Here is a 23924-nt window from a genome sequence, read left to right as displayed (position 1 = left end):
GGTGGGACGTTACCAGTCTTATTGTTGATAGAGAATATCACATAATTCTTCATTTCTATGTCCGTTGGATGCAACTACAGTTCAAATTGAAGTACGGTTGTGCTAACTACTCTTTGTTGATCATTTCGAACAGTTTCAATTTTTTACATTTTATTTAAGGCAAAAAATTAAACCAACGACGATATTAAAATACTATTTTTAGTAGAATGTTTGGTATCTCACCTGCAAAATATTAAAACAAAAAAAAAAAAACTAATATGTATATTTCTGAGGTTTTCCAAATTATGTATGTTCGATAACGAATGCTACATTTATAAAGGACGCCACAGACCAATGCAAATTATTCACACAATCTGTGAATATTTCGCACCCACTCTGTGATGTTCATAATAATTATTGGCTTATGGACAAGATTAAATTTACGCGACAATCTTGCATAGAGCGTGCGAAATTGCAGTAAAAATTTTCAATACCATGTGAATTTTACAAGTTCAAAATGATACAAGGGCGGAAAAGTTAATTGAAACAGTTAAAATCATCATATTTATATTATAAATTCATATAAAAATTACATACTTATGTGCGGTTTTGAGCAAAATATCATTCGAAGCAGACTTTTCTCACTGTTTATGATTCTGACAGCTGGCGGCAATGAGATTTTCGTAGTTGTCAAAAATTGTTGTCTCACATAAGAGAAGGTTTAAAAAACATCCAAATTTATCAATTACATTGATATCATTTGTCTGCAATCATTTTTTGTGTAGGTATTTAATGTAAGAATAATAATTGTCGTTTCATAAACCATAAAGTTGTTAATGAAATTGACGGTGTGATATTTATTACATGCGAAATTCGTTGTGCATATATTGACAGAAAGTAGACAGAAAGAATGTTTCGCATTTGTCTGTGGCATCTTTTAATCTTACGTATTAAATGTCTTTTTTCATCAAAAATCATATAAAAGCTAATCCCAAAATCAAGTGGGATCCCAGGATAGTAAACTAATTTTTTGTAGGAAGTTATCGTATTTTTCAGTCCTTTTTGAGTCAAAGCTTTGTCACATAATAAAAACTAAATTTGCTTAAATTTTATGAGAATACTTACAAAAAAAACCCAAATTAATTCTGACGGACAGAAATTTTGAAAAAAAATCGAATTACTTATAATAATTCGAATTGACGAAGTTTAAATGTAAATTTTTAACAACACAAATATATATTGGGCATAATATTCTAGTTTACCTTTTAGTAAATTGTAAGTCATAGGGGAGCCAGCAGTCATCATGTCTGAACAAACACATCATGAAAAAAAACAAAAAACTGAAAATTAAAACAAATTGGATGCGAACTGAGCACAACGCATTATTATTTGGTTAAAATAAAGGCAGTCTATCATTATAATAATATAATATGCACATTTCAAAAATTAGAATAAATTCATCTGTTAAATTATTATTTTATCAGCACAATGACAATTTTATTGTCAGCATACAGCGAATATCCTTGTAACTCATTCTCCTAACTGCCATTTATGAAAAATGTAGGAAGAATTTATATTAGCATCATCATCGTGTGATTAGTGTGTGAAAAATAAAATGACTATAGATCCACCACTAACACACACCACACACGCTAACATTTGACATACCATTCAACAATACTTACTATACTTTGATTAGACGATTTATGATGGTATATCTATGCAAAATTTTACTTTACCCTAAAGTTTAATCAATAAAATTTTAAATAATAAGTCAAATAAATACAGATGAAAGTGATAAGTTGTAAAATTGTAAGAAGGATCAATTTCCAAACTGCGTTAATTCATATATGTAGGTTAATTTTATTGTGAATTCTGTTTAAAATGAAGGGCTATAATAAAATTTTGTGATATTTAAAGAAACTGAACTCTAACTACATTGTAATAAGTGTGATTCTTATAGATTTTTGTCACGTCTATAACCTTTTTTGGAGATAGTAACCATTACCCTGTTCAGATATTGTATGGAATGGTATATACCAGTGACAAAGGGAAGAGGTAGGCTGTTAAGATCTGACATAAATAGTGCAAACTAAACTTTGTTAGCCATACTTATTTGTTTTCGTTGAATTAAGAATACACAAAAGTGTGCACTATTTTTGTTGGATAGCCCATATAATGCCTTAACTATTATGGTTTGGTTTAGGCAGGGTTTAATTGATTTTTAAAAACTAACCAGCACCATCTGCAATTTGTCTAACCTCCACCCCCCGCCACTGGTGTATATTGTAGTTATACCAATGATATAGCTAATATATTATTTAAATAATCATTTAATGCACATTATTTGTTTGTTACTAAGTGTTTGTTACTTGCCATAAGATTTTTTGAGTTATGGTCAAATTACACTATACACAACGATTCCAGATACCAATTGGATCATTTCTACCTCTATTGTGATTGACTTATAATACACTGTGTTACTAGTGTTAAAATTTTTAAGGAGCTGCAAAAGATATGATTGATCTGTCTTTTTTGTAAGCTCAGTGGCTACACCAGACAGTCTTTCCTTGAAATTGTGTTTTAACAAGTAATTAGTAACTGATTGTTTCAAAGAATCTTTTTGTTATCTGTTCAAAGAATGAATGATGTGCGAATAAAAATTATGAAGCCAAACGTCAGATGGTGGTGACAAAGTGGCATGGCATTTATTGAACATAGTCCTTGAATAAGCTCAAACATGAATAGGAACTTTCCTATTTTGTCCGCGACTATATAAAGCAAAAAATCGAAAAATACAGCTGAAAGGGATGATCACCTATTTTCGTGGAATTTGAGCATTACAATGATATTCGCTGTAAGCATTGATGTACTGCTATAATTCATCGCATGACAAATATATGATATTAAATATGCATTCCGTTGCAATTAGGAATAATATCAGATCCGGACGATACATAGGTTTGTACGTATATCAAAGAGATGGGGTTTTACTGAATGCAATTAAGGTGAGCAGATTCTGCATAACGTTACATGACGTACCATTAAAAATCATCAATATACCCAGAAAGAATCCCATGTTGCAAAAAATTGTTCAAATGGAAAAGTACAAAAGTTTTATCAATTGCTATTTAAATTCAGATTTCAAAAAGTACCCTCAGTCAATTGTATACGTATGATTCAGTCCATCGTCGGAGCCGATACAAGAATACTAAATTTGAATAATGAAGATGCAGTTTACATTTTCCAATAGTTATCATTTAACCACTATTAAATGTAATATATTAAATTGTTCTGCAGCTGAAACAATTTTTAGTAAACATAACATGTTGAAATTATTGCCTAAAGCAAAAAATACAGGCAACTAACAGATGCATATATGCCTAGAGATAAAACAATTGTATTAGTTTAAGCTTCATTCTACATATTTGGCATGACATGCGGCAAAGATACGGCATTAGACACCGATTAAATAGAGATGGGTACAATTCAAATACATTTTAAAAGGAAGGTGTGGTATTTTACAAAGGATTGAATACATCATTCTTATCTTTAACTTTATAAAATATACTAATATTTAAATACCTGTGTCGAAAATGAACAGTTTATAGAAACATTGTTTATTTCTATCAATCATTTGAGGTTAAATCAGTAAGTGTGTAATCACTGTTTTTAAAATTCAAATTAGTATTTATTTTAATCGTGAAGACTATAATATTATAACTATGGCGGCTCTCGTGGTGCAGTTGGTAAGGCGCTCGCCTTCCACCCGAGAGTTCCTGGGTTCGATTCCCGGTCATGACAAAAAAAACATTTATGTACTTTTCTCAAAGCCTGGGTGTTTGTGATTGTTCAAAATTACTAACAACCACCTTGTACGAAAAATCAAGGACATGGTTATTAATAATTCTAAAAAAAAAAAAAAAAATATTATAACTATACAGTGGAACCTCTCATAACGAGCAATTCGCATAACGAGCAAAACAAATTGTAAAAAACGGCTCCCTTAACGAGCGACATTTCGCATAATGAAAGACACGGAAAGGGCAAGTCCCCCGTTCAAGTCACTGACTTGTGCGCCGGGAAATTGTGCGGCAGTGCTTCAGTTTGTGTTTAGCACTCGTAGCAGCTGTTGCATTGTATATTGAGAAACATCACCCTAATAAGGCGGTGGCTATGCTCGCTATAAATTTATTCAATGATAATACTGTGTCACATTTTCACGAAATTTTGAAGCATCGGCAAAAAAAAATGTCTCTAGATAGCTTTCTAGTAAAAAAAGAATTAGTTATTGTCATAAATTCAAGTAATTTTCTTTGAATAAATGTTACAAATAGAAAAAACTGCATATTTTTTTTGGCATGAAACGCATTATCGTATTTTACATTAATTTATATGGGAACAATTGTTTCGCTTAACGAGTGTTTCACATTATGAGTAAGATTCTGGAACGAATTATACTCGTTATGAGAGGTTCCACTATATTACCCTAAACATATTTAAGTATCATTATTGCTCCAGCAGATCTGTTCCAACTCCGAAATCATTACAAATCTGAATAAATATGCTATGGATGTACAATATTTTATACCAACATTTACGTATCTCACGATATCAAATGTGAAAAATAGTGTTCTTTAACAACACCATGTCAACTAGATAAGCCTGCGAGCTGTCATTTTACGCAAAATGTTTTCAACAAATTAAAACGGCAATGTACCTTGCCATAGACATTTTGTGAAATTATATTCATATTTTGATAGTACTATATATTATAAGCGAGGAATCTATCTGATTTAACCCATTAATATTGCAATGAATTGAATAATATCAGTGACATTGCAACAGCTGTATGCATAACCAGTCTGGCCAGTCTCTTAGTTGAACGTCAAATCAAATATCTTGCATATTCTACTTAGTCAAACATTATTTTGATAGCCATTTAACAAAAGTGGCATTGCGCAGGTGCAGTACTGGCGCCTGTACACGTGCATGGATTTACTTGCACCAAGTGTATTTTAAACTATCGCGATAATAACTGTTTACATGTAAAAGTGCTGACTGTCTCGCTAATCTCATTCTTCAAGAGTAAGCGAGACGCGATGTTGTCATTTTATGGTACTATTTGACAGTCGTAAATATCGGTTAACCTCAAAGTGAGTCTCTGTGCGGTGTAGTTCGTTCACGTGAAAATTCAGAAGCTTCTGAACTTTTTTGATTCATGCATGCAATTTTGTGACTTACAGGATAATACATGTTTACAGATGCATTTTCTTGTTATGGCTGCGATAATACGTACCATCAGCAGTAAATTGATGCACGTGTAAAAGGGCTATACCACTCCGACCAAATCTTAATGTAACTGAATATTTTCGGTTGATGGGTTTTACCTCACAATTTAGATAACCCTTGTGCACTGTGAATACATACATATTTTGTAAAAGTTGTTATGGTGTTACGTAGTTGGAATAGATCTACTGGGCCTATTAATTTGTTCAACCCATTTGGTCCTCGCTTTGGATCAAAGACAATGAAAGCATGCCACACGATTTTGAGCTAGTCAGGGGATTCGAACCCATTATACACGGTTTCGGAGAACATTCTCCTACTACTCCACCGTAGGTACAATGTTTTTGTTCGGTAAATTATAATACTGATATATAGGTAAAACAATGATTTTATTTCATCGTAAGGTGGTGGCTTATGAAAACAAAAAATTTTAATTGTCAAGTATACAAACGTGTAGCATTCTGCGGGCTCGGCATCGCCATGGCTATTTGCTTGTAATTACTAGGGAGCGCCATTTTTAACGGCGATCTTACTCTCAGAAACTAAAAATAGAAAAAATTAAATTAAATACACACGCGAAAGCCACGCGATAATAAACTATATACAGTGGAACACCAATTTAATGTGCTAGGACAGAATTCACATTTCCCGCTATTTGCATGTAGTTTTTGCAGCTGTTTCATCTTAGTACAATCGGCTACACATTTTTATTTCCCGCAATTATTTATATCTGAAATACCCAAAATTAAATTAAAAAGCCAATTTAATTGAACACATTAAATTCAATGCATAGCAATCATTGAAATTAATTGCGGACACATGTATCCGTTCCATTTATAGTCATGTCTGCAGTAGAGATGGGAAAACTGGTCGATTTTGAAGACTAAGTATACTTACTACCAGTATAAAAAAATACTTAGTATAGAAACATGTCCCTAAATACATACTAGTATTTGGAATACTATATAGAGCGTTTGGCGTGCGTATACGACAAAAGTTTCATACTCAACTGAAAGTAAAACCAACTCCATATTAGTATTTGAAATACGTATCGGCTCAGGGAACTGTGTATTGGCTTCAATAGAATCGCTAAAAATACACTGAGCTCCACTTGTCGAATAGTCGCATTTATTATAAAATTTTAAACACATTTTAAATTTATGAGTTGTTTTTTTCTGTTAGGTTACAATATTCTAACAAAAATGAACAATGTGATTTTTTTAAATTTTAAACATGTTTTGAGCGGTCATATAATAAGCCTAAGCCTGTGCGTCATCTCACCACTGTGCTGCGACATAAAATTTTTGACCTATTATTCATACATTCAAAAGCAATAGACTAATAAATTAAAATATACCTATATTCAAGTGCTATCTCGTTCGCGCGTATTTAATGTCAATAGTGTTGAAAGTCTACCAACTGGCGAGTGCACAGAACAGCGACTCGCGATGATATCATCACAAGTTTTTTGGAATAAGTTTATTGGGCCACACATACTGAGTATGGGTAGTTTCATCCGAAACTTGAGTACACAAACTGGTGACAGTATTTACAACTCACCTCTGGTCTGCAGTGACCAAAATCAACGTTACACAATGCAATTTCATTGTATAAGTTTGTTTTATGTATTTCTTTTTTCTTGAAAACATTGTCGGTTCAAAAGAAAGTCCCCATTCTCGAAAAGGTGAAAGAACAAATGTTTTTTTTATCGGTTCCTTCAGAAGATCCTTCCCCTGAAGGCAATAGAAGAACTGGACGGTGAAAACTGAGATGGCTATACTGCGCCACGGAAGATTTAAGAATGCTCAACCAAAACAACTGAAAAGCGTCGGCTCTGGATCATCGAGAATGGAAAAAGTTTTTGAATGAGGAATCACTAAGGATGGTAGTGTCATAAATGATGATAAAAACTCTTTACATACTTATTTAATATTTAAAAATGTTTATACAAATGAACATTTGGTAATTGTGTCGCAGATGACGTATGAGCTTTTATGAAAACAGTTTATTCCATGTAGACAATTATAATAAATACCTTTTTATGTCCGCATAGGCTTTTCGGTTCTATACGTTTATCCTGGATACAGCGGCAAACACATTTTGAAAATAGCTGATATACTGGATTATTTCGAGGGCTTAGTGTCAAACAACACTATCTACAAAAGTGCAACTTTACAGGAGAGCCAAAAATCGTTATTTTAGATTCTTGTAACTTTACAAGGGAAATGTTTATTTAAAACCTAATGTTAGTATTTTATAATTTATTGTGTATTGTACATTTATCTTGCTTATGATGATGTTAAAATTTATAGGGATAGTTTTTAAAAAATATGAAAACAAGGGTAACTTATGTAATTAGCGTTAAACTTTACTGACGATTTAATAAGAAATTAGAAAAGATTGACATAACGTTGTTTGACTATCATGTAGCCGTAAATGTAAAATAACGTTATCTCAAAAAAAAAAAAAACACTTTTTTGTAGATAACGTTGTCTGACTTTAAGCACTCGATTTGTTAGTTTGGGTTAGGTTAAGTTATCCTAACAAATAATCCAGTATATCGACTATTTTCAAAATATATTTGCCGCTGTATCCAGGATAACCAGCTTGTACCGGATTTTCGATTCAATAATTGTTAATTTAAAATTTGAAATTTTTATACATTTGGTTGGGGTAGGTTAGATTAGGATAGAGTATGTTAGGTTAGGTTATGTTTGGTTTGGTCTAAAAAGAAAGTTATAAAATCTCATGACGGCAGCTCCGGCACATTTACCTAGTCTATTTCACACTTTTTTTTTGTATTCCACTGCAAGTGCAAAAACTCTTGACAGCTTTTATCGACAAATATTGGCTTTTGAAATATGAGTTAGGTACCCCACTAAAATCACAATACTACGCAAATTAAAAAGACAGATAGTTGACTGAAGTCTGAATTGAGGTGGGAAAAATCTACATCTAGCAATAAAATTGTCGTTTACAGAGGTAATCAAAATAACATCTTCGTTTTATGTCAATATACAATACACCAAGTATTAATTATAGTATATTGTAAAATGTGAAATCAACGTAAGCTATTGAGCACATACAGTTCATGTTATTTTTGATACTACAGACAGACAATATCAAGTTTATAGGTTTCAAAATGTGACATGAATAAGCGAATGGGTAAATTCTAAAAGGTGGAAACGGGAAATCTGTTGTATCTCAGTGACTACAGGGCTGACCTTATTATTTAAAAGAATTATTTTTGAAAAACTTACTGAAAATTTTAATTATATTTGTTCGGCATTGCTAGTTTTAAATTGCCGGTAAATTTGACAGTCAAAATATTCTTTTCAGGCAGTATTATTTTACACCAGTAGAAGCCAAGCGGGCATTGGCCATAGACTAGGATCCATAGATAACATAATAACCACAAACTAGGGATTTAGGATCCAGTGCTGACATCTTTCTACGTAGTCCAAGAAATTTCGCAAATATTTTAGTAGGTGCCTACTCGTTGTCATATTGAAAAAGTATAGGATTATTTTTTGCTTCTCACGAAACAAAATAACGGAGAATTTAAAAAATTCCGAGATCCTTTTTTATTTAGGTAGGTAGGTACCTATTTACTTCTTCCGACAAAAAGCGATTACCGAGGATTTAGAGACTTTTTACATGTATTTATATTTTACTGCTACGCTACATAAACATATTGAACAGTATATTCAGTGATGCCACAGCATGCGTGAAACTCCACAAACGGTCGTGTAAATTCCCCATTAACAAAGGTGTCCGGCAAGGTGATACCATTTCACCTAAACTATTCACCGCTAGTCTCGAGGACTTATTTAGGAAACTTGATTGGGAGGAAAAAGGTGTTCCAATAAATGGGGCACACCTCAGTCACCTGCGCTTTGCAGATGATATTGTTATACTCTCACAAGACCCGAAAGACCTCCAAGTTAGAATGCAAGGACTCGCGGATGTCAGTCAAACGGTCGGTCTAAAGATAAATGTCTGAAAGACAAAAGTGATGAGGAACTGTTTTTCGGACCCTGCGAGTATCTGTATTTCTGGCACCCAACTCAATATCTCGGACAGCAGGTGTCCATAGACGGAAGCATGCACGATGAAATTGCTCGAAGAACAAAGCTGGGATGGACTGCTTTCGGACGTCTGAATAGTATCTTCAAGAGTGACCTACCATTATGTCTTAAGCCCATATTCCATTGGCAGATTGCGTCTGGCCCGATCGTCTGCCACGACTGTCAAACTCTATTCTCTATGGTTTTCAAGGATCGTGAGCGATCGGGTCGAAAGTAGAAAATTTTCTATTATCCGTCGTGCGATCCTTTCATTATCAAGCGAAGATTGCCGAAAGCGTACGAAAATAGCCGAATATGCGCCTGATGATGCAAACGGTCGTTCATTTCATTATAGGCGAAAACTTAAAAAATATATATGGAGTATCACCGAGGACACAGTCCTCGTCGAATAAATACACGCCAAAGATATAGTGTGGAACGTAAAAAAACCCGCCATATTCAATGGCGATCACGCTGTTCTTCAGTTAGCCAACTTTTGACCCAGTGTTTTCGTTTACGGCGAGTCCTGACCGCCTGAGCCAGTTGAAATATAGCCATACTCGCTACAATAAATTAGTCTTTGGATTATTCGATTTCGATATTCGAATTACTCAATTGGTTTGGAGATTCAAGCTCGCCCAGTTATTCATGATGTAAATTAACAATAAGTATACAAACTTTCTATAAATGTCAAACGGCCGCATAAATTTTAACAGATCTGATGCTCGCTAGGTTTGACAGCTGACAGCTCAGTTTTGTTGACGTAAAATTGCGCGGGAATGCGTTCAGTGTAGCCACCAATCTAAGAAATATCTAGTTTTCACTCAACCTATAATTTTAATAATAGCAACACTAGTATTATTTTAACCAATCAAATCAAGGACCAACGAGATTGAATCGTTGCGTGTAATTGCAAATAGCTAGCGACGACGGTTGGCGTCGATATAGTATATTAGTCTATGGCGTCGATCGTTGGATCGGGTTGGGTCTGTGCGTCTGCCAATGGAATATGGCCTTTAAGCGTAGGGTGTTCAGCCAATGTGCGCTACCCGTGCTCACGTATGGCTGCGAGACGTGGACCCTCAGGACCATAAGAAAAACGAATGGGTTAGGAAGCAGACAAGAGTACGCGATGTAATAGACGTTGCCAAACAGCTGAAATGGAGATGGGCGGGGCACATTGCTCGCCGAAAGGACGGCCGCTGGACAAATGCCGTCATCCAGTGGAACCCAAGGGGCACGAAACGGCTACAGGGTCGCCCTAAAAGCCGCTGGATTGACGAACTGGTAAAATTCGGCGGAAATACGTGGCAGCGAACGACACAGGACGGAAAAAGTTGGAGAAAGCTCGGGGAGGCCTTCATCCAGCAGTGGATTGACCCCGGCTGATGATGATGATATTTTACTGCTTGGCAAGATATTAAAATTGTGTGCATAACTTCAACTGTGATGTAAATTTTATGTAAAATTTTATTATTTCTTTTTCTTTAAAAGCGAGTATCAATGAGATTAAAACTGCTAGCGGCCTTTAATCGTCCGATTTGTCTTTGCTCTGCTACTGATCAACGAACGAATGAAAAAGTCGATCTGCAAAAGTAAAATCGTAATGTCTTCCGATAACCCTACAATTTTGTGTTATTTATATGTAGACCTGCATAGAATAATAGAGCAATGAAAACAACGCAAGTTTTACGTTTTCTTTTATGAATTTCATAAAATACAAATAATACAATAGGTAATTTACAAATCTCTCATTTTCTAATGTATAAATTAATCTTTCAATCAATATATTTAAAACAATTACAGATTTTTTTTCAGTCCGAATGATTGCGTATTAATTATTTCAAATCTAATATACATAGTGATCGACGGACGAAATCTGGCAACTCGGAGAGTAAAATATCAAACATGTTTGAAATCCATCGAGCCTGGTCTGCGGATTAAAAAGTCCGCTGATCTGGGGTGCTCCACGTGAAAAAAAAGACCGAAGACTGTAAATCGTCTGACTTGTGTGCCAATGGATAGCCGGCAAACCATGTTTGATCAAAGAGATTGGACTTCAATCTCTGTGTTTGATATTTTATTCTCCGAGTACCAGACTTCGTCCGTCTGTTAAACCTTCAAACGACTGAAAAACCGACATGCAACATTGCGAAACACTCAGCAATGGCCAAAGTTTTGGAAGCACCAGTGGCGCACCCAGGAATTATTATTGGGGGGGGGCCAAGAAGGAGAATGTAAATTAGTCCCATAGGCTCTTTTTCTTCTTCATATAAATATTTTTACATATTTTCACAATACATGGCGATATACATAGGGACATTTTCAACTAGTTGAAAATGTCCCTCTGAGGCGGACGAAACCGGTCCTAATCTATTTAATAAAAGTGGAAGAAGTACTAAAAAAAAATTACGTTTTATTAAATTAAAACAACAATACAATATTTATTCCGAATTCCACCGAAAAAAATGTTCTTTTGATTTACACCACCACCGTAGTGGGTGTAGTCGTTCTTTTCGCAGAATGTTGCAGATTTTTGGTACTATTTTAATATTTAGGTTCCAACATATTAATTGAAAATGGACAAAAAAAGTATTATTGCCTTAAAATTATACACAACCTACTCAATACAACACAGCCTTATATCTCGTTTATCGGTCTTTTGTCTATTGCACTCGGTGTACCTACACCATGGCCCCCACATCCTGAAATGGGCCCTCAGGCTAGAGCAGTGGTCGGCAAACTGCGGCTCTTTGGCTCTTTGAGTGCGGCTCTGCCACAGATGCTCTCTGTCATATTTGACATGGCTACAAAGAAGAAGCAAAGAAAATGGAAGAGGATAACCGTAAATATAATGTTGAGTAGACCGAGACTTCGCGTTTATTCAAAACTTAAATGGCTTCCCGACCTGTATTTATTTGTCGGGAAAAATTGACGCATTCAAATTTAGAGAGATACTACAACTAAAAACTAGTAATTTTGCGCTAAATATTCTGTCGATGATGCAAGGAAGAAAGCAGCTGAGGAGAAGAGTCAAGAAAAATAAAGTTCTGTATTTAATTAGGTACTGAATAAAATCTTTCAACAATGTTAATATTGCAAGTTTTGTGGTTAGTAAAAAGATTTCCAAGAGAGGAAATCAAGAGTAAATTGAGAAATCGATTTATTGATGAGAACCTGGAATCGTGCTTAAAATTAAATCAACAACATACGAACCTGACTTACCCAAACTTTACAAGGAGATGCAAGGCCATTATTCACATTGAAATTGTCAGTCATTGTCATGATTCAATTGTATGGATACCTTACTTACAATTTAATTTTTATTAATACATAAGATCATTATTACGTATGATATTCAGTTTTATTCAGTGTACCTACCTATAATTTAATTAGGACTTTAACTAAACTACATACGTAAATAATTTAAGTTTAAGAAATTTGGCTCTTAAAAGAAATCTCAATCGTTGTACTGTTGATATTTGGCTCTATTGACTAATGAGTTTGCCGACCACTGGGCTAGGGTATTTGACGGGCCCCCTATCCACCGCTTAGATTAAAGGCAGTGTGAAACACTACATTAACGTTTTTCAAATTGTATTTTAGGTTAAATTGAGGGTACTTATACAGTGAATTATTGGCGATTTTCAGTACGTCATCTACTTTAATAATGGAGCTGTCGACACATAATAATCAGAAAATATATTGGACATTTATATAAATTAAAATGTTCATAGTCATGAAGTATAATAGCGCCGCAGGCGACTATTTTTACTATTAAAGCTAATTTATGATATGTGTTTATCTCACTTATCTGGTCAACCCGACACGCCGGGCCCCCCACAGCCCAGGCCCCCAGGCTAGACCTGTCAACCCTCCCCAGCCATGACCTATACCACTCCGGAATTCGGGTGGAGACCGAGAATTTCATTAGGGAACGGGTTTCTAAAAAAACCTGACATTAGTGTTTCAAAATTTTTGTATTAGAAATTAAAATCTAAGAAATATTACTAAAAAGGGTGCTGGAGAATTACAAATCATTTTTTGCCGTGTTGTTTGTCTAAGCCCAAGGTATAGTTTATTGACTTTCGATTTCAATATGTAAAATCATTCTGATGATTTTCATATTTTGGGGGGGGGCAAGGCCCCCTGCCCCCCCCCCCTGGGTGCGCTACTGGGAAGCACTCAATCGAACTATGAAAGATCTGCGCAATGACTCAAGATGTTTTGGAGGCGCAATGATTCAACTATCTGGCAATTTCCGCCAAACACTACCAGTCATTCCAAGATCGACCGCTGCCGATGAAATAAACGCTTACCTCAAATCATAGATTATGTGGTGCTATGTGAAGAAACTTCGAGTTGCATTGCTAAACGATCCATCTTCCGAAGATTTCTCCAAGCAATTGCTGACTGGCGGCTCTCGTGGTGCAGTGGGTAAGGCGCTGGCCTTCCACCCGAGAGTTCTGGGTTCGATTCCCGGTCATGACAAAAACATTTATGTGTTTTTCTCAAAGCCTGGGTGTTTGTGATTGTTCAAAATTACTAACAACCACCTTGTACGAAAAAGCAAGGACATGGTTATTAATAATTCTAAAAAAAAAAAAAAAAGCAATTGCTGACTATCGGTAACGCCCGTGTTGCTGTCGACGAACCGAACGGATTGATTTCGTTTCCGCAGAATTTATGCAATTTCGTCTCAGCGAAGGACGACCTCACCAGCAAAGTGTTCCCGAACATCATTGCTAACCACAAGAATTACAATTTGTTGAGTGAACGAGCAATTCTTGCGGCAAAGAACGAAGATGTGGATCACTTAAACTTCACAATTCAAAATCAAATCGTTAGTCCACTGCATTCCTTCAAATCTATCGACTGTGTAACAAACGAAGACAAAGCAACCAACTATCCAACCGAATTTTTAAACTCATTGGATCTGCCTGGCTTGCCACCGAACAATTTACAACTGAAGGTTGGCTCGGTAGTCGTCATGCTTCGAAATCTGAACCAACCAAAACTATGTAACGGAACGCGTTTGGTGGTGAGAACACTCATGGGCAATGTGATTCACGCGACGATAATCAAAGGAATGTTCAAAGGTGAGGAAGTTCCCATTCCGACAATTCCGATGATAGACAAATCACAAGGCCAATCCTTGAATGTTTGTGGCCTGAATCTAGAAAATGAATGTTTCTCTCACGGTCAATTGTACGTCCCATCCAGCAAATAGTTTAACAGAAAGCGGTGCAACAATGCTACGCGAATCACTTCGATTCGCTTCAATAAAAGCAAATGCCTTGCTGCCATGTGAATTATATTCATTTCAATGTAATTAAAATAATTTTCATTTTGATTTGATTTTTTCACATTTATTGAACTTAATTCATTTTGAGTATTCATTTTAACTTAATTAAAAGTAGGTTAAGTAAAATTAATTTAATAAAAAACTGAATTTAATTAAGCTTATAAGTTACTGCTTCAAATACACTCTATGACGATCGGTCATATATATGTCGAAAAACCCGTTTCTTATGTTGGCGTCCTATGTCACAGGGTGTCACAGAGTGTTAATACGATGTCATAGCTCTCATACAATATGTATGTATAATATGTCGGAATGGCATAGATTTGATCATAGACACTAAAACGCTCTTAGCATATATGTGCCCGATCGTCATATAGTCTATTTGAACCCTAACACAAGATTTATTGATTCTGAGGCGGTACGAAGTACAGTCCACACACCAAAGCGAATATTCGCCAATCAAGCTCTTATTGGCTTACGGGAAAGAGCACGCTTGCGCGACCGCCTTGCATCTTGAGTGCGAATTTGCAGATTTTCGGGAACGCTGTCGACAGTGAATTATTCGCGACGCACAGATTTAGGAAGGGAATTAAGTTATTATCTTACAAAGTTCAATATAGGGCGCTGCGATTGTTTGACGTTTCGATATCGAGCATTCAAATATATCAATAATTTTATATTATTCGCTATTGACTCTGAAGTCCCTTGAGATGTTGATCGTATTTTTTGCCTTGTGTTCTTCTGTGCTGGCCCCTTTTTACCCTCTTTTCCTCTCGATTATTTATCTCTCTGATTCCTCATCTTGTTTAGTAGGCTGGCAGGACTGACGCTACTATTGGAAGCGTCCTTTGTCTGCTTATTCAATAGTTGATTGTTTTTCCTTTGTTACAAAGGGAAAAATTTTTGTCTAGCGAAAGTACAGTTAAATTGTGACATCTGTGCATTAACATGAAGCGAAATGAAGACAGCAATGTCTCGGAGGGACTGGCGATGGAGACCGAGTCGAATGAGTCGGAATTACTGATGGACGATCCAGTAGGTGTACTGAGAGCATCAGTAATGTCACTGGATAATAAGGTATCTCAAATTATTTCAATCTTGACCCAACAGGGTCTGCCTGCAGTGGTACCTACTCCGCAGAGGCCGACGGTAAACATCGACTCTCCGGTAAGTTTTCTACGGCCGCCCGCAAGGCCTGAAACAGCGGAAAAACCCAACAGGATTCCGTTGCCTGTATTTAGTGTCGTAGTACATGAGCCTGCTTTTCCGACGCCAGACAAAGCTCGGGTAGCGGAACTTACCAGACTCCAAATTTTCGACACAGATAATTGGGCGGGGGTTCGCTATGCTGAAACCCAAAAACAATATTTGGCGGCCTCGTCTTTCGTTGAGTTGGGACTCAACGGTGAGTTACGCCCCTACGGTCGCCCATCGCAAACCATACATCTAATGGAGCGTGCGATCGCTGGCCTCCAAAATGCGATGCTCGCTCGGGGACGCGTTACAGCGAGTGGTCGACTCTGTCAGCGACCACACCATTGGTACGGCTCTTTTAAGACGGTCGTAAAAGTGTTCGCGACCTCGTCAGCACTCAACAAAGTGTCTGAGGACGTCACCCAAATCCTTTGTGGAAAACGGGCAGCGTTGGTTCAGACGAGGTGGAAGATAATCCTCTCCGTAATAAAAGACACCTTTACGCGAGAGGCTCTTAACAAGATCCCACCTAGCGCCGAACATATCTTCAACAAAGATAAACTGGCGGTTTTCCTAGAAAGAGGTGGGGGTCGTGAGAAGGTCTTCGATCAGACCACCAAAGTGGTTGACCAGGGCAGGGAGAGTCAACCTAGCACTTCATCAGGTGGACACAAGGACACCTTTCGGAGGCAGGGATACACGAGGAGGATATCAGACCAGGTTAGGGGTGGCTTGCCAAGAGGCCCACGCCCATCCAACCGAGGTTTTCCCAGAAATAACCGAGGTGGTGCGAGGGGCACTTACCTTAGACGCAAGTGACCGGGTCTCACTCACCACGTTCACAGGGGGACGCCTCCATCATTTCCAGGAAATCTGGCAGGTCAAGGGTGCACCACCACCATTATTAAAAATAATAACGGGAACCCGTATTCCGTTTATAAAGAAACCCCCTCTAATAATGCCTTCCGTACAATTCCAGAGGGATTTCCAAACGCGACAATCGCCGGAGATCACTTCATAAATCGCGGAACTGAAGAAATCGGGAGTATTGGAATCGGCAGAACCATCTCCAAGATTCCTCTCAACCCTGTTCCTAGTAAAGAAGTAAGACGGCAGTCAACGACCCGTCTTCAACCTAAAACGCCTAAACGGTTTCCTACAACCAAGGCCATTCAAACTGTTCCACCATTTCAAGGTCCCAACATTCATGCAAAGGGAAGACTGGTTATTAAAAATAGACCTAAGCCAAGCGTACCTACATATACCTATAGCTATACAACATCGCCGATTTCTTCGGCTAGTTTACCAAGGAGAACTCCTTCAATTCACATGCCTCCCGTTCGGACTGTCGGCAGCACCAAGACTGTTTGCCTCATTAATAAACTGGGTGGCCGAACACCTCCGGGGAAAAGGTATGAGAATCGTTACTTACTTAGACGACTTTCTGATGACAAATCAGTCCAGAGAGATTTTTCTGTTGCAACTGACTTATATGATAGATTTCATGCAGGCACTAGGTTGGATAATCAACAAGAAAAAATCTTGTCTGATTCCAAGCCAACAGCGGGAGTTCTTGCGTATCACGTGGGATACTCACAACAATCGGAAATATCTATCAACAGAGAAGTGCACATCACTTCGTCACCACCTGCAATTGCAGATCCAAAAAGGCAGTTGGTCGCTCAGACAGGCCCAACACCTCCTCGGGCGACTCAACTTTGCAACCTTCGTCACTCCACAGGGGATGTTGCATTGCCGCCGTCTATAACGTACGAGCGCTCAATTATCAAGGAGCCACCCTCACCAAACAACAACGATTTCACCACAAGCTCGAGAGGACATCATGTGGTGGATTCGAGCGGTGGGCTCCTCAGGAAAGATTCACAGGGCAACCTACAATCACTTCTTCACCACAGACGCAGCCGATTCAGGCTGGGAAGCGCAGTTAGACGAGTACCACCTATCAGGTACATGGACACAAAGCCAATCCACATGGCATTCCAACCGAAAAGAGCTGTATGCAGTACTCTCAGCCATACAGCTCCGGGAGCAAACGCTCAGGGGATCAGAATTACTCCTACAACCGACAACAAAACAGTGGTGGCCTACATCAACAACGAAGGGGGCACAAAGTCCGCAACCCTACTAAGTCTTTGCCGACAGATTCTGGAAATCGCCAACCAGTCCAGTATATCATTGACTGCACAATACCTTCCAGGAAAATACAACTGCGTGGCAGACCATCTCTCACGCAGCAAAATTATCCCAGAATGGCACCTAGTTATGGCGGCTACAGCTCCCCTATTTCAAAGATGGAGACTCCCAGACGTCGACCTGTTCGCATCCAACACAGCCCATGTTGTCGCAACGTATGTCTCACGAAATTCGAACGATGCCCTTGCACTGTTCCACGATGCCTTCAGTCGACAGTGGGACTTCAAACTAGCCTGGATATTCCCGCCACCGAATCTTATTCCACAAGTATTGGCACACCTGAACACGGCAAGGGGAAAATATTTGCTAGTGACCCCATGGTGGAAGAAGTGTTTTTGGAGCGCAGACCTACAGCAGAGATCACTGGAACCCCCCTACCCGATCCCGAACTTGGGGTCATTTCTAGTGGACACGGTGACAAACCATCCACCTCCACAAGTTCGGGACATATCACTCTAGTTATGGATAATTTCGGGTGGGCAGAGTTAGTTTATAGCTGGTCGGAAGAGGACAGATCACTCCTCACTTCCGGCTGGCGACCATCCACTTTGAAGACCTATAAACCTACATGGGACAAATGGAAGACATGGTGCAAGGCGAACACGATAAGCTATAATACCCCCGAGCCGATTGAAGTGGCTAGATACCTGGGTCACTTATACAATATGGAAGGTCTTTCATATAACACTATTCTTGTACATAAGTCAGCCATTGCTACCTTTTGCAAACCTATGATCAGTAAAGACATCTGCAGTAACATAGTAGTGCGTCATATGTTAAAAGCCATATCCACCCTCAAGACTGAACCTACAAAACCACCGATTTGGGATTCAAGAATAATCGTGGACTACCTCAAAAAAACAACACCACTAGTATACAACCTATATGAAGTTTCACGCAGAACAGCTATATTATTATTACTCGCATCGGGACGACGTGTTCATGACCTTACCTTACTCAGTGTAGCGGATAATGGCCTAGTCCAGGGGTCGGCAAACTCTTGAACCAAAAGAGCCAAATATGAGTGGCACAACGTTAAAAAAAAATTCGAGAGCCATACGTATATTTTTATAAATATGATCTATTTAAATGAATTAATTACATACATTTTATAATTGTTTATTTATTAAGTGAAGCAGATTTCCCGAATAAAACCAAGTAACGAAAATACTTAATATTATATGTTTTTACTGTTGACATTATAAATATAATTTTTACAGAATATGAATTACATACAATTTTTACGCGTTCTTTAAAACTAATGTGAACAATGACCTTCCTTGCATTTCTTTGGAGTGTGTATGTTTGGTATGTAACTTTTTAAATTCAGGCGCGACTTTATATTGTTCATGTTTGAAAATGATTGTTCACATACATATTATTATACAGACTCGAATATAAAAGTGAAAGCTATTCCATAATATGTATAAAAAATCGAAATATCTACTTTATGTACATCTTTTAGAGAGCGCCACTTGTGTTGTGAAATTAAATTGCATTTTTCTCTATCCAAATCCTCAATTTTGATGGCAAGACCTATAAATTTTGAGTTCCATAACTATTTGCTTGTTAAATCCACCAATAAAATTGTATTTCAACAGTGCTCGTGTCGGTATCAAATGGAGAAAAAATTGATTTGTCGACTTTTGCAATGGGCGGATTTAAAACAACAACAATCATACCTTTTTGCATCAACCATTATGGAGAAAAAATTAGGCTTACAATAATGTCATTATATCATATAATAAGTGTACAAATTAATGACAAAAAATAAAAATTGTGAATTTTGCAAAAAATTTTGTAAAAATTGGGAAGAGCCGCACGCCAATACCCAAAGAGCCACATGCGGCTCGCGAGCCGCGGTTTGCTGACCCCTGGCCTAGTCGATAATGGCGACCATATAATTCTATGGCCAGTGTTTGTTTCCAAGACAGACACACCAAGGCACCGCCAATCTGAATGGAAATTAAACGCTTCCAGTTGCCAAAACATCGATCCAGTATTTTGGCTACGAAAACTTATCTGCGTTTCCAATGAGAGAAGAGAAGAGGGTAGTAATATTCCGGCATTACTTATCTCGTCAAGAGGCCCCCCAAAACCTGCGACTCGAGCAGTCATCGGAAATTGGGTGAAGTCAGTACTCGCTGATGTAGGGGTACAGGAATCACCAGGCAGTACTCGATCAGCAGTCGCCTCTCTAAATTGGTTAGAGAATCACCCCATAGATGACATCCTGCAGAGAGGTAATTGGCGCCAAGATGCTACTTTTAAAACATTTTACCAGAGACCGATAGACACACATACTTCTACAGCGGGGGAACAAAATATGTTGACCTCTCTGTTCAGCCCGGTGCACTGAGCCTAAAAACAAAGAATATATTTTACCTAATTCTCATGTTAAGTTTCATCCACCCTATTTTGCAGGATCTATAAAGACTACCAAACAGATATCCCAAGAGACTTCAGAGTCAATAGCGAATAATGAAAGGAGTTTTACCTACTATTAAAACTCTTATTATTCTTGATGACTCTGAAGTCCAGAGAACACCTACCTGGTTTCCTTGAGACATATCAAATTGAATAAGCAGAGACAAAGGACGCTTCCAATAAAAGCGTCAGTCCTGCCAGCCTGCTAAACAAGATGAGCAACCAGAGAGATAAACAATCGAGAAGAAAAAGGGGTAAAAAGCGGCCAGCACAGAAGAACACAAGGCAAAAAATACGATCAACATCTCAAGGGACTTCAGAGTCAACAAGAATAAGAGTTCTAATGGTAGGTAAAACTCCTTTCATTATCATTGATTCAAACACTCCAACTCCAACACTGGCATCCATTCGCATTTACCCCGTCAAAATATCCCGACAAAAGCACCCGCATCGGTATGGAAAGTCCGGTGAAAAGAGTCTCAAATAATAGCAAAATATATGACAAATTGATGGCTTTCACTGTATCTTTAGATCTCCTGCGAGCATAAATGTTTCGTTTGTTCATTAACAACAGGTAGGTAGGGAGCATTAGAGCGGCGTTGGCTTTTTTGGAGACTCTTTTGACCCGACCTTCCGTACCGATGGCGGGTGCTTTTTACGGGATATTTTGACGGGGTACTTAGTGAAAATACAAAAATGCGAATTTTTCACGTAATTTCAATGGAAAACCCATAAAAATACATGAAAAAATATGCAATAAAATTACTCAAAGGTATGCATTTAAAAATGTGGAAAAAAATGTTTTGTCTTAAAACTTGACGGCTGCTCAAAATCAAATTTTTGATGTATTTAGTCTATGGCTCCAACTAACCTATCATCATCATCAGCCGGGGTCAATCCACTGCTGGATGAAGGCCTCCCCAAGCTTTCTCCAACTCTCTCGGTCCTGTGTCGTTCGCTGCCACGTATTTCCGCCGAACTTTACCAGTTCGTCAATCCAGCGATTTTTAGGGCGACCCTGTGGCCGTTTCATACCCCTTGGATGACGGCATTTGTCCAGCGGCTGTCCTTTCGGCGAGCAATGTGCCCCGCCCATCTCCATTTCAGCTGTTTGGCAACGTCTATTACATCGCGTACTCTTGTCTGCTTCCTAACCCATTCGTTTCTCTTATGGTCCTTTCGCGTGATGCCCAACATACACCTCTCCATGCCTCGCTGTGTGACTCTTAGTCTTTGGACATCTCTCGTGTTGAGGGTCCACGTCTCGCAGCCATACGTGAGCACGGGTAGCACACATTGGTTGAACACCCTACGCTTAAGACATAATGGTAGGTCACTCTTGAAGATACTATTCAGACGTCCGAAAGCACTCTATCCCAGCTTTGTTCTTCGAGCAATTTCATCGTGCATGCTTCCGTCTGTGGACACCTGCTGTCCGAGATATACGTAGCTGCTGACTTGCTCGAGTTGGCTGCCAAAAATACAGATACTCGCAGGGTCCGAAAAACAGTTCCTCATCACTTTTGTCTTTGAGACATTTATCTTTAGACTGACCGTTTGACTGACATCCGCGAGTCCTTGCATTCTACCTTGGAGGTCTTTCGGGTCTTGTGATAGTATAACAATATCATCTGCAAAGCGCAGGTGACTGAGGTGCTTTCCATTAATTGGAACACCTTTTTCCTTCCAATCAAGTTTCCTAAATAAGTCCTCAAGAGTAGCGGTGAATAGTTTAGGTGAAATGGTATCACCTTGCCGGACACCTTTGTTAATGGGGAATTTACACGACCGTTTGTCGAGTTTCACGCATGCTGTGGCATCACTGTATATACTGTTCAATATGTTTATGTAGCGTCTGGAAATTCCTTGGTTGCTAAGGGCGTCTATAATTGAGAATTTTTTGATGGAATCAAACGCCTTTTCATAGTCTATAAAACCAAGATATAATGGCAGTTTGTATTCCTGGTAGCGCTCTATGATTTCCCTGACGACCTGTATATGATCCATAGTATTAGGTTTGAGAGTATTTTCGTTAAAACCTTATACAGAATTGGGAGTAGACTAATTGGTCGATAGTTTTTCAGATCTTCAGTGTCTCCTTTCTTATAGAGAATAATAATGGATGCATTTTTGCATGACTCTGGGATGTTCTCTTCGTGCAGACAAGACGTGAACAGACGTGCGAGGACTTCGCTCACCGTCCTCCCGGCCCGTTTGAGAACATCGATAGCCAGCCCATCTTCTCCCGGGGCTTTCCCACTCTTCATGCACATTATAGCATATTCCACCTCTGTGGTAGTAACCTCGGAAAGAGGATCTCCATATTTTCCGTTCACCGGAAGATCTGAATTGATGTCAGTGTCATCTTTGTATAGAGCGCTGTAAAACTCTACAACAGTGTCCAGTAGATGATCCCAGTTACGCACGATACTTCCATCTTGCGCTTTTAGTGTCATGATCTGCCGTCTCCCTATTGACAGATGCTGCTTGTTCTTATGTAAGCTCCTTCCTGACGCAACATTTGATTCTACAAGGTTCATATTAAACTTACGAAGATCTTCTCGTATGTTTTTACGTAGAGTTTTGCACAGCGTGGAGTACTCGAGATCATTTGCAACTTGTTGCTCGCTTTTCGTACTCCTACGCAGCTTCATAAGATCCAACATTTCCTTTGAAAGTTTGCTTACTCGTTCAACCACAGCAGCAACTGTCTCTTCCGAAGATACCTACCTATAATACACTTTATTGGGTAAAAGTTGTAACAATTTTGAAAGCGCTATAGTGTACGTATATTTTTCATATTTAATTCATAAAAACCTATTTGGCGTAAAATATTAATACTATTTACAATTTTAAATCTGGCGTGGAAATAAAATTATTTAGTCTACGTCTGTGTCGCTGTCGCATTGGTGATGCCAAACGCGAAATTGCATCAAATTTCAAATGCAAGCGGCAGCGACAGCGATAGCGGCTGTTGCGAATATTCGCGTTGGTTTGTGCGAGCCTTTATTGTCCTCGGACTTTTGGCTCGCCATAGAGAGCGCTGGCATTTGAAACAAAACGAGCTTGGTCTGCGGATTAAAAAGTCCGCAGATCTGGGGTGCTCCACGCGAAAAAAAAGTCTGAAGACAGTAAATCGTCTGACTTGCGTGCCAATGGAGCGCCGGCATTACGAGTTTTGATTGAGTAGTGGCTCCCCCATCCCATTCTTCAGATAAGTTTTTAGGTCTGTACCGGCGATTTCAATAAATTTAATTTTAAACCAAAGTCAAAGTGCTCGGGCGTAGTGGTTTGGCGGGCGCAGCGCGGCGGCGTCTTGCGAAACTCAAACGTATAACCGTGTGTATTATGCCCCAAAAAAGACACTGTCTACGAATATTTATACGTTTGAGTTTAGCAAGACGCCGACGCGCCGCCACCGCACGACCACTACGTTCTTGCTTTACCAT

The 23924-nt window shown here is 38.3% G+C and overlaps 2 protein-coding genes across 5 annotated transcripts in view; both read right to left on the bottom strand.

The window, feature by feature from the left end:
* The window catches only part of LOC147077804 (uncharacterized), a 35724-nt gene extending 27072 nt beyond the window's left edge, over nucleotides 1–8652 (bottom strand). For 2 of the 4 annotated variants that reach the window (XM_085960798.1, XM_085960797.1), the window contains exons 1-3: nucleotides 8529–8652; nucleotides 5720–5810; nucleotides 1242–1286 (exon numbers count right to left, since the gene is read on the bottom strand). In XM_085960798.1, the coding sequence (XP_085816924.1) occupies nucleotides 1242–1286; nucleotides 5720–5783 (109 nt within the window). In that variant the 5' untranslated portion in view covers nucleotides 5784–5810; nucleotides 8529–8652. The remainder of the gene's footprint in view (nucleotides 1–1241; nucleotides 1287–5719; nucleotides 5811–8528) is intronic. The other 2 variants (XM_085960800.1, XM_085960799.1) reach the window with 1 other exon arrangement.
* Nucleotides 8653–20390: 11738 nt separating this feature from the next.
* On the bottom strand, nucleotides 20391–23141 carry LOC147077803 (uncharacterized). The gene is made up of 2 exons (XM_085940081.1): nucleotides 22615–23141; nucleotides 20391–20409 (listed from the first exon to the last, which is right to left on the bottom strand). Exons 1-2 carry the CDS (start codon nucleotides 23139–23141, stop codon nucleotides 20391–20393), a joined length of 546 nt encoding a protein of 181 aa, XP_085796207.1.
* Between the last annotated feature and the right edge of the window lie 783 nt (nucleotides 23142–23924).

Source organism: Rhyacophila brunnea, unplaced genomic scaffold (assembly GCF_057557595.1).
Source record: "Rhyacophila brunnea isolate RB1 unplaced genomic scaffold, BYU_Rbru_1.0 scaffold_12, whole genome shotgun sequence".
Taxonomy (NCBI): Eukaryota; Metazoa; Arthropoda; class Insecta; order Trichoptera; family Rhyacophilidae; genus Rhyacophila; species Rhyacophila brunnea.
Note: the sequence above shows the minus strand (reverse complement) of the source record. Positions and strands in the feature narration are given on the sequence as shown.

Coding starts and splice junctions, on each gene's coding strand:
- LOC147077803 (XM_085940081.1), bottom strand. CDS start 23,141: ATGTTGGATCTTATGAAGCTGCGTAGGAGTACGAAAAGCGAGCAACAA.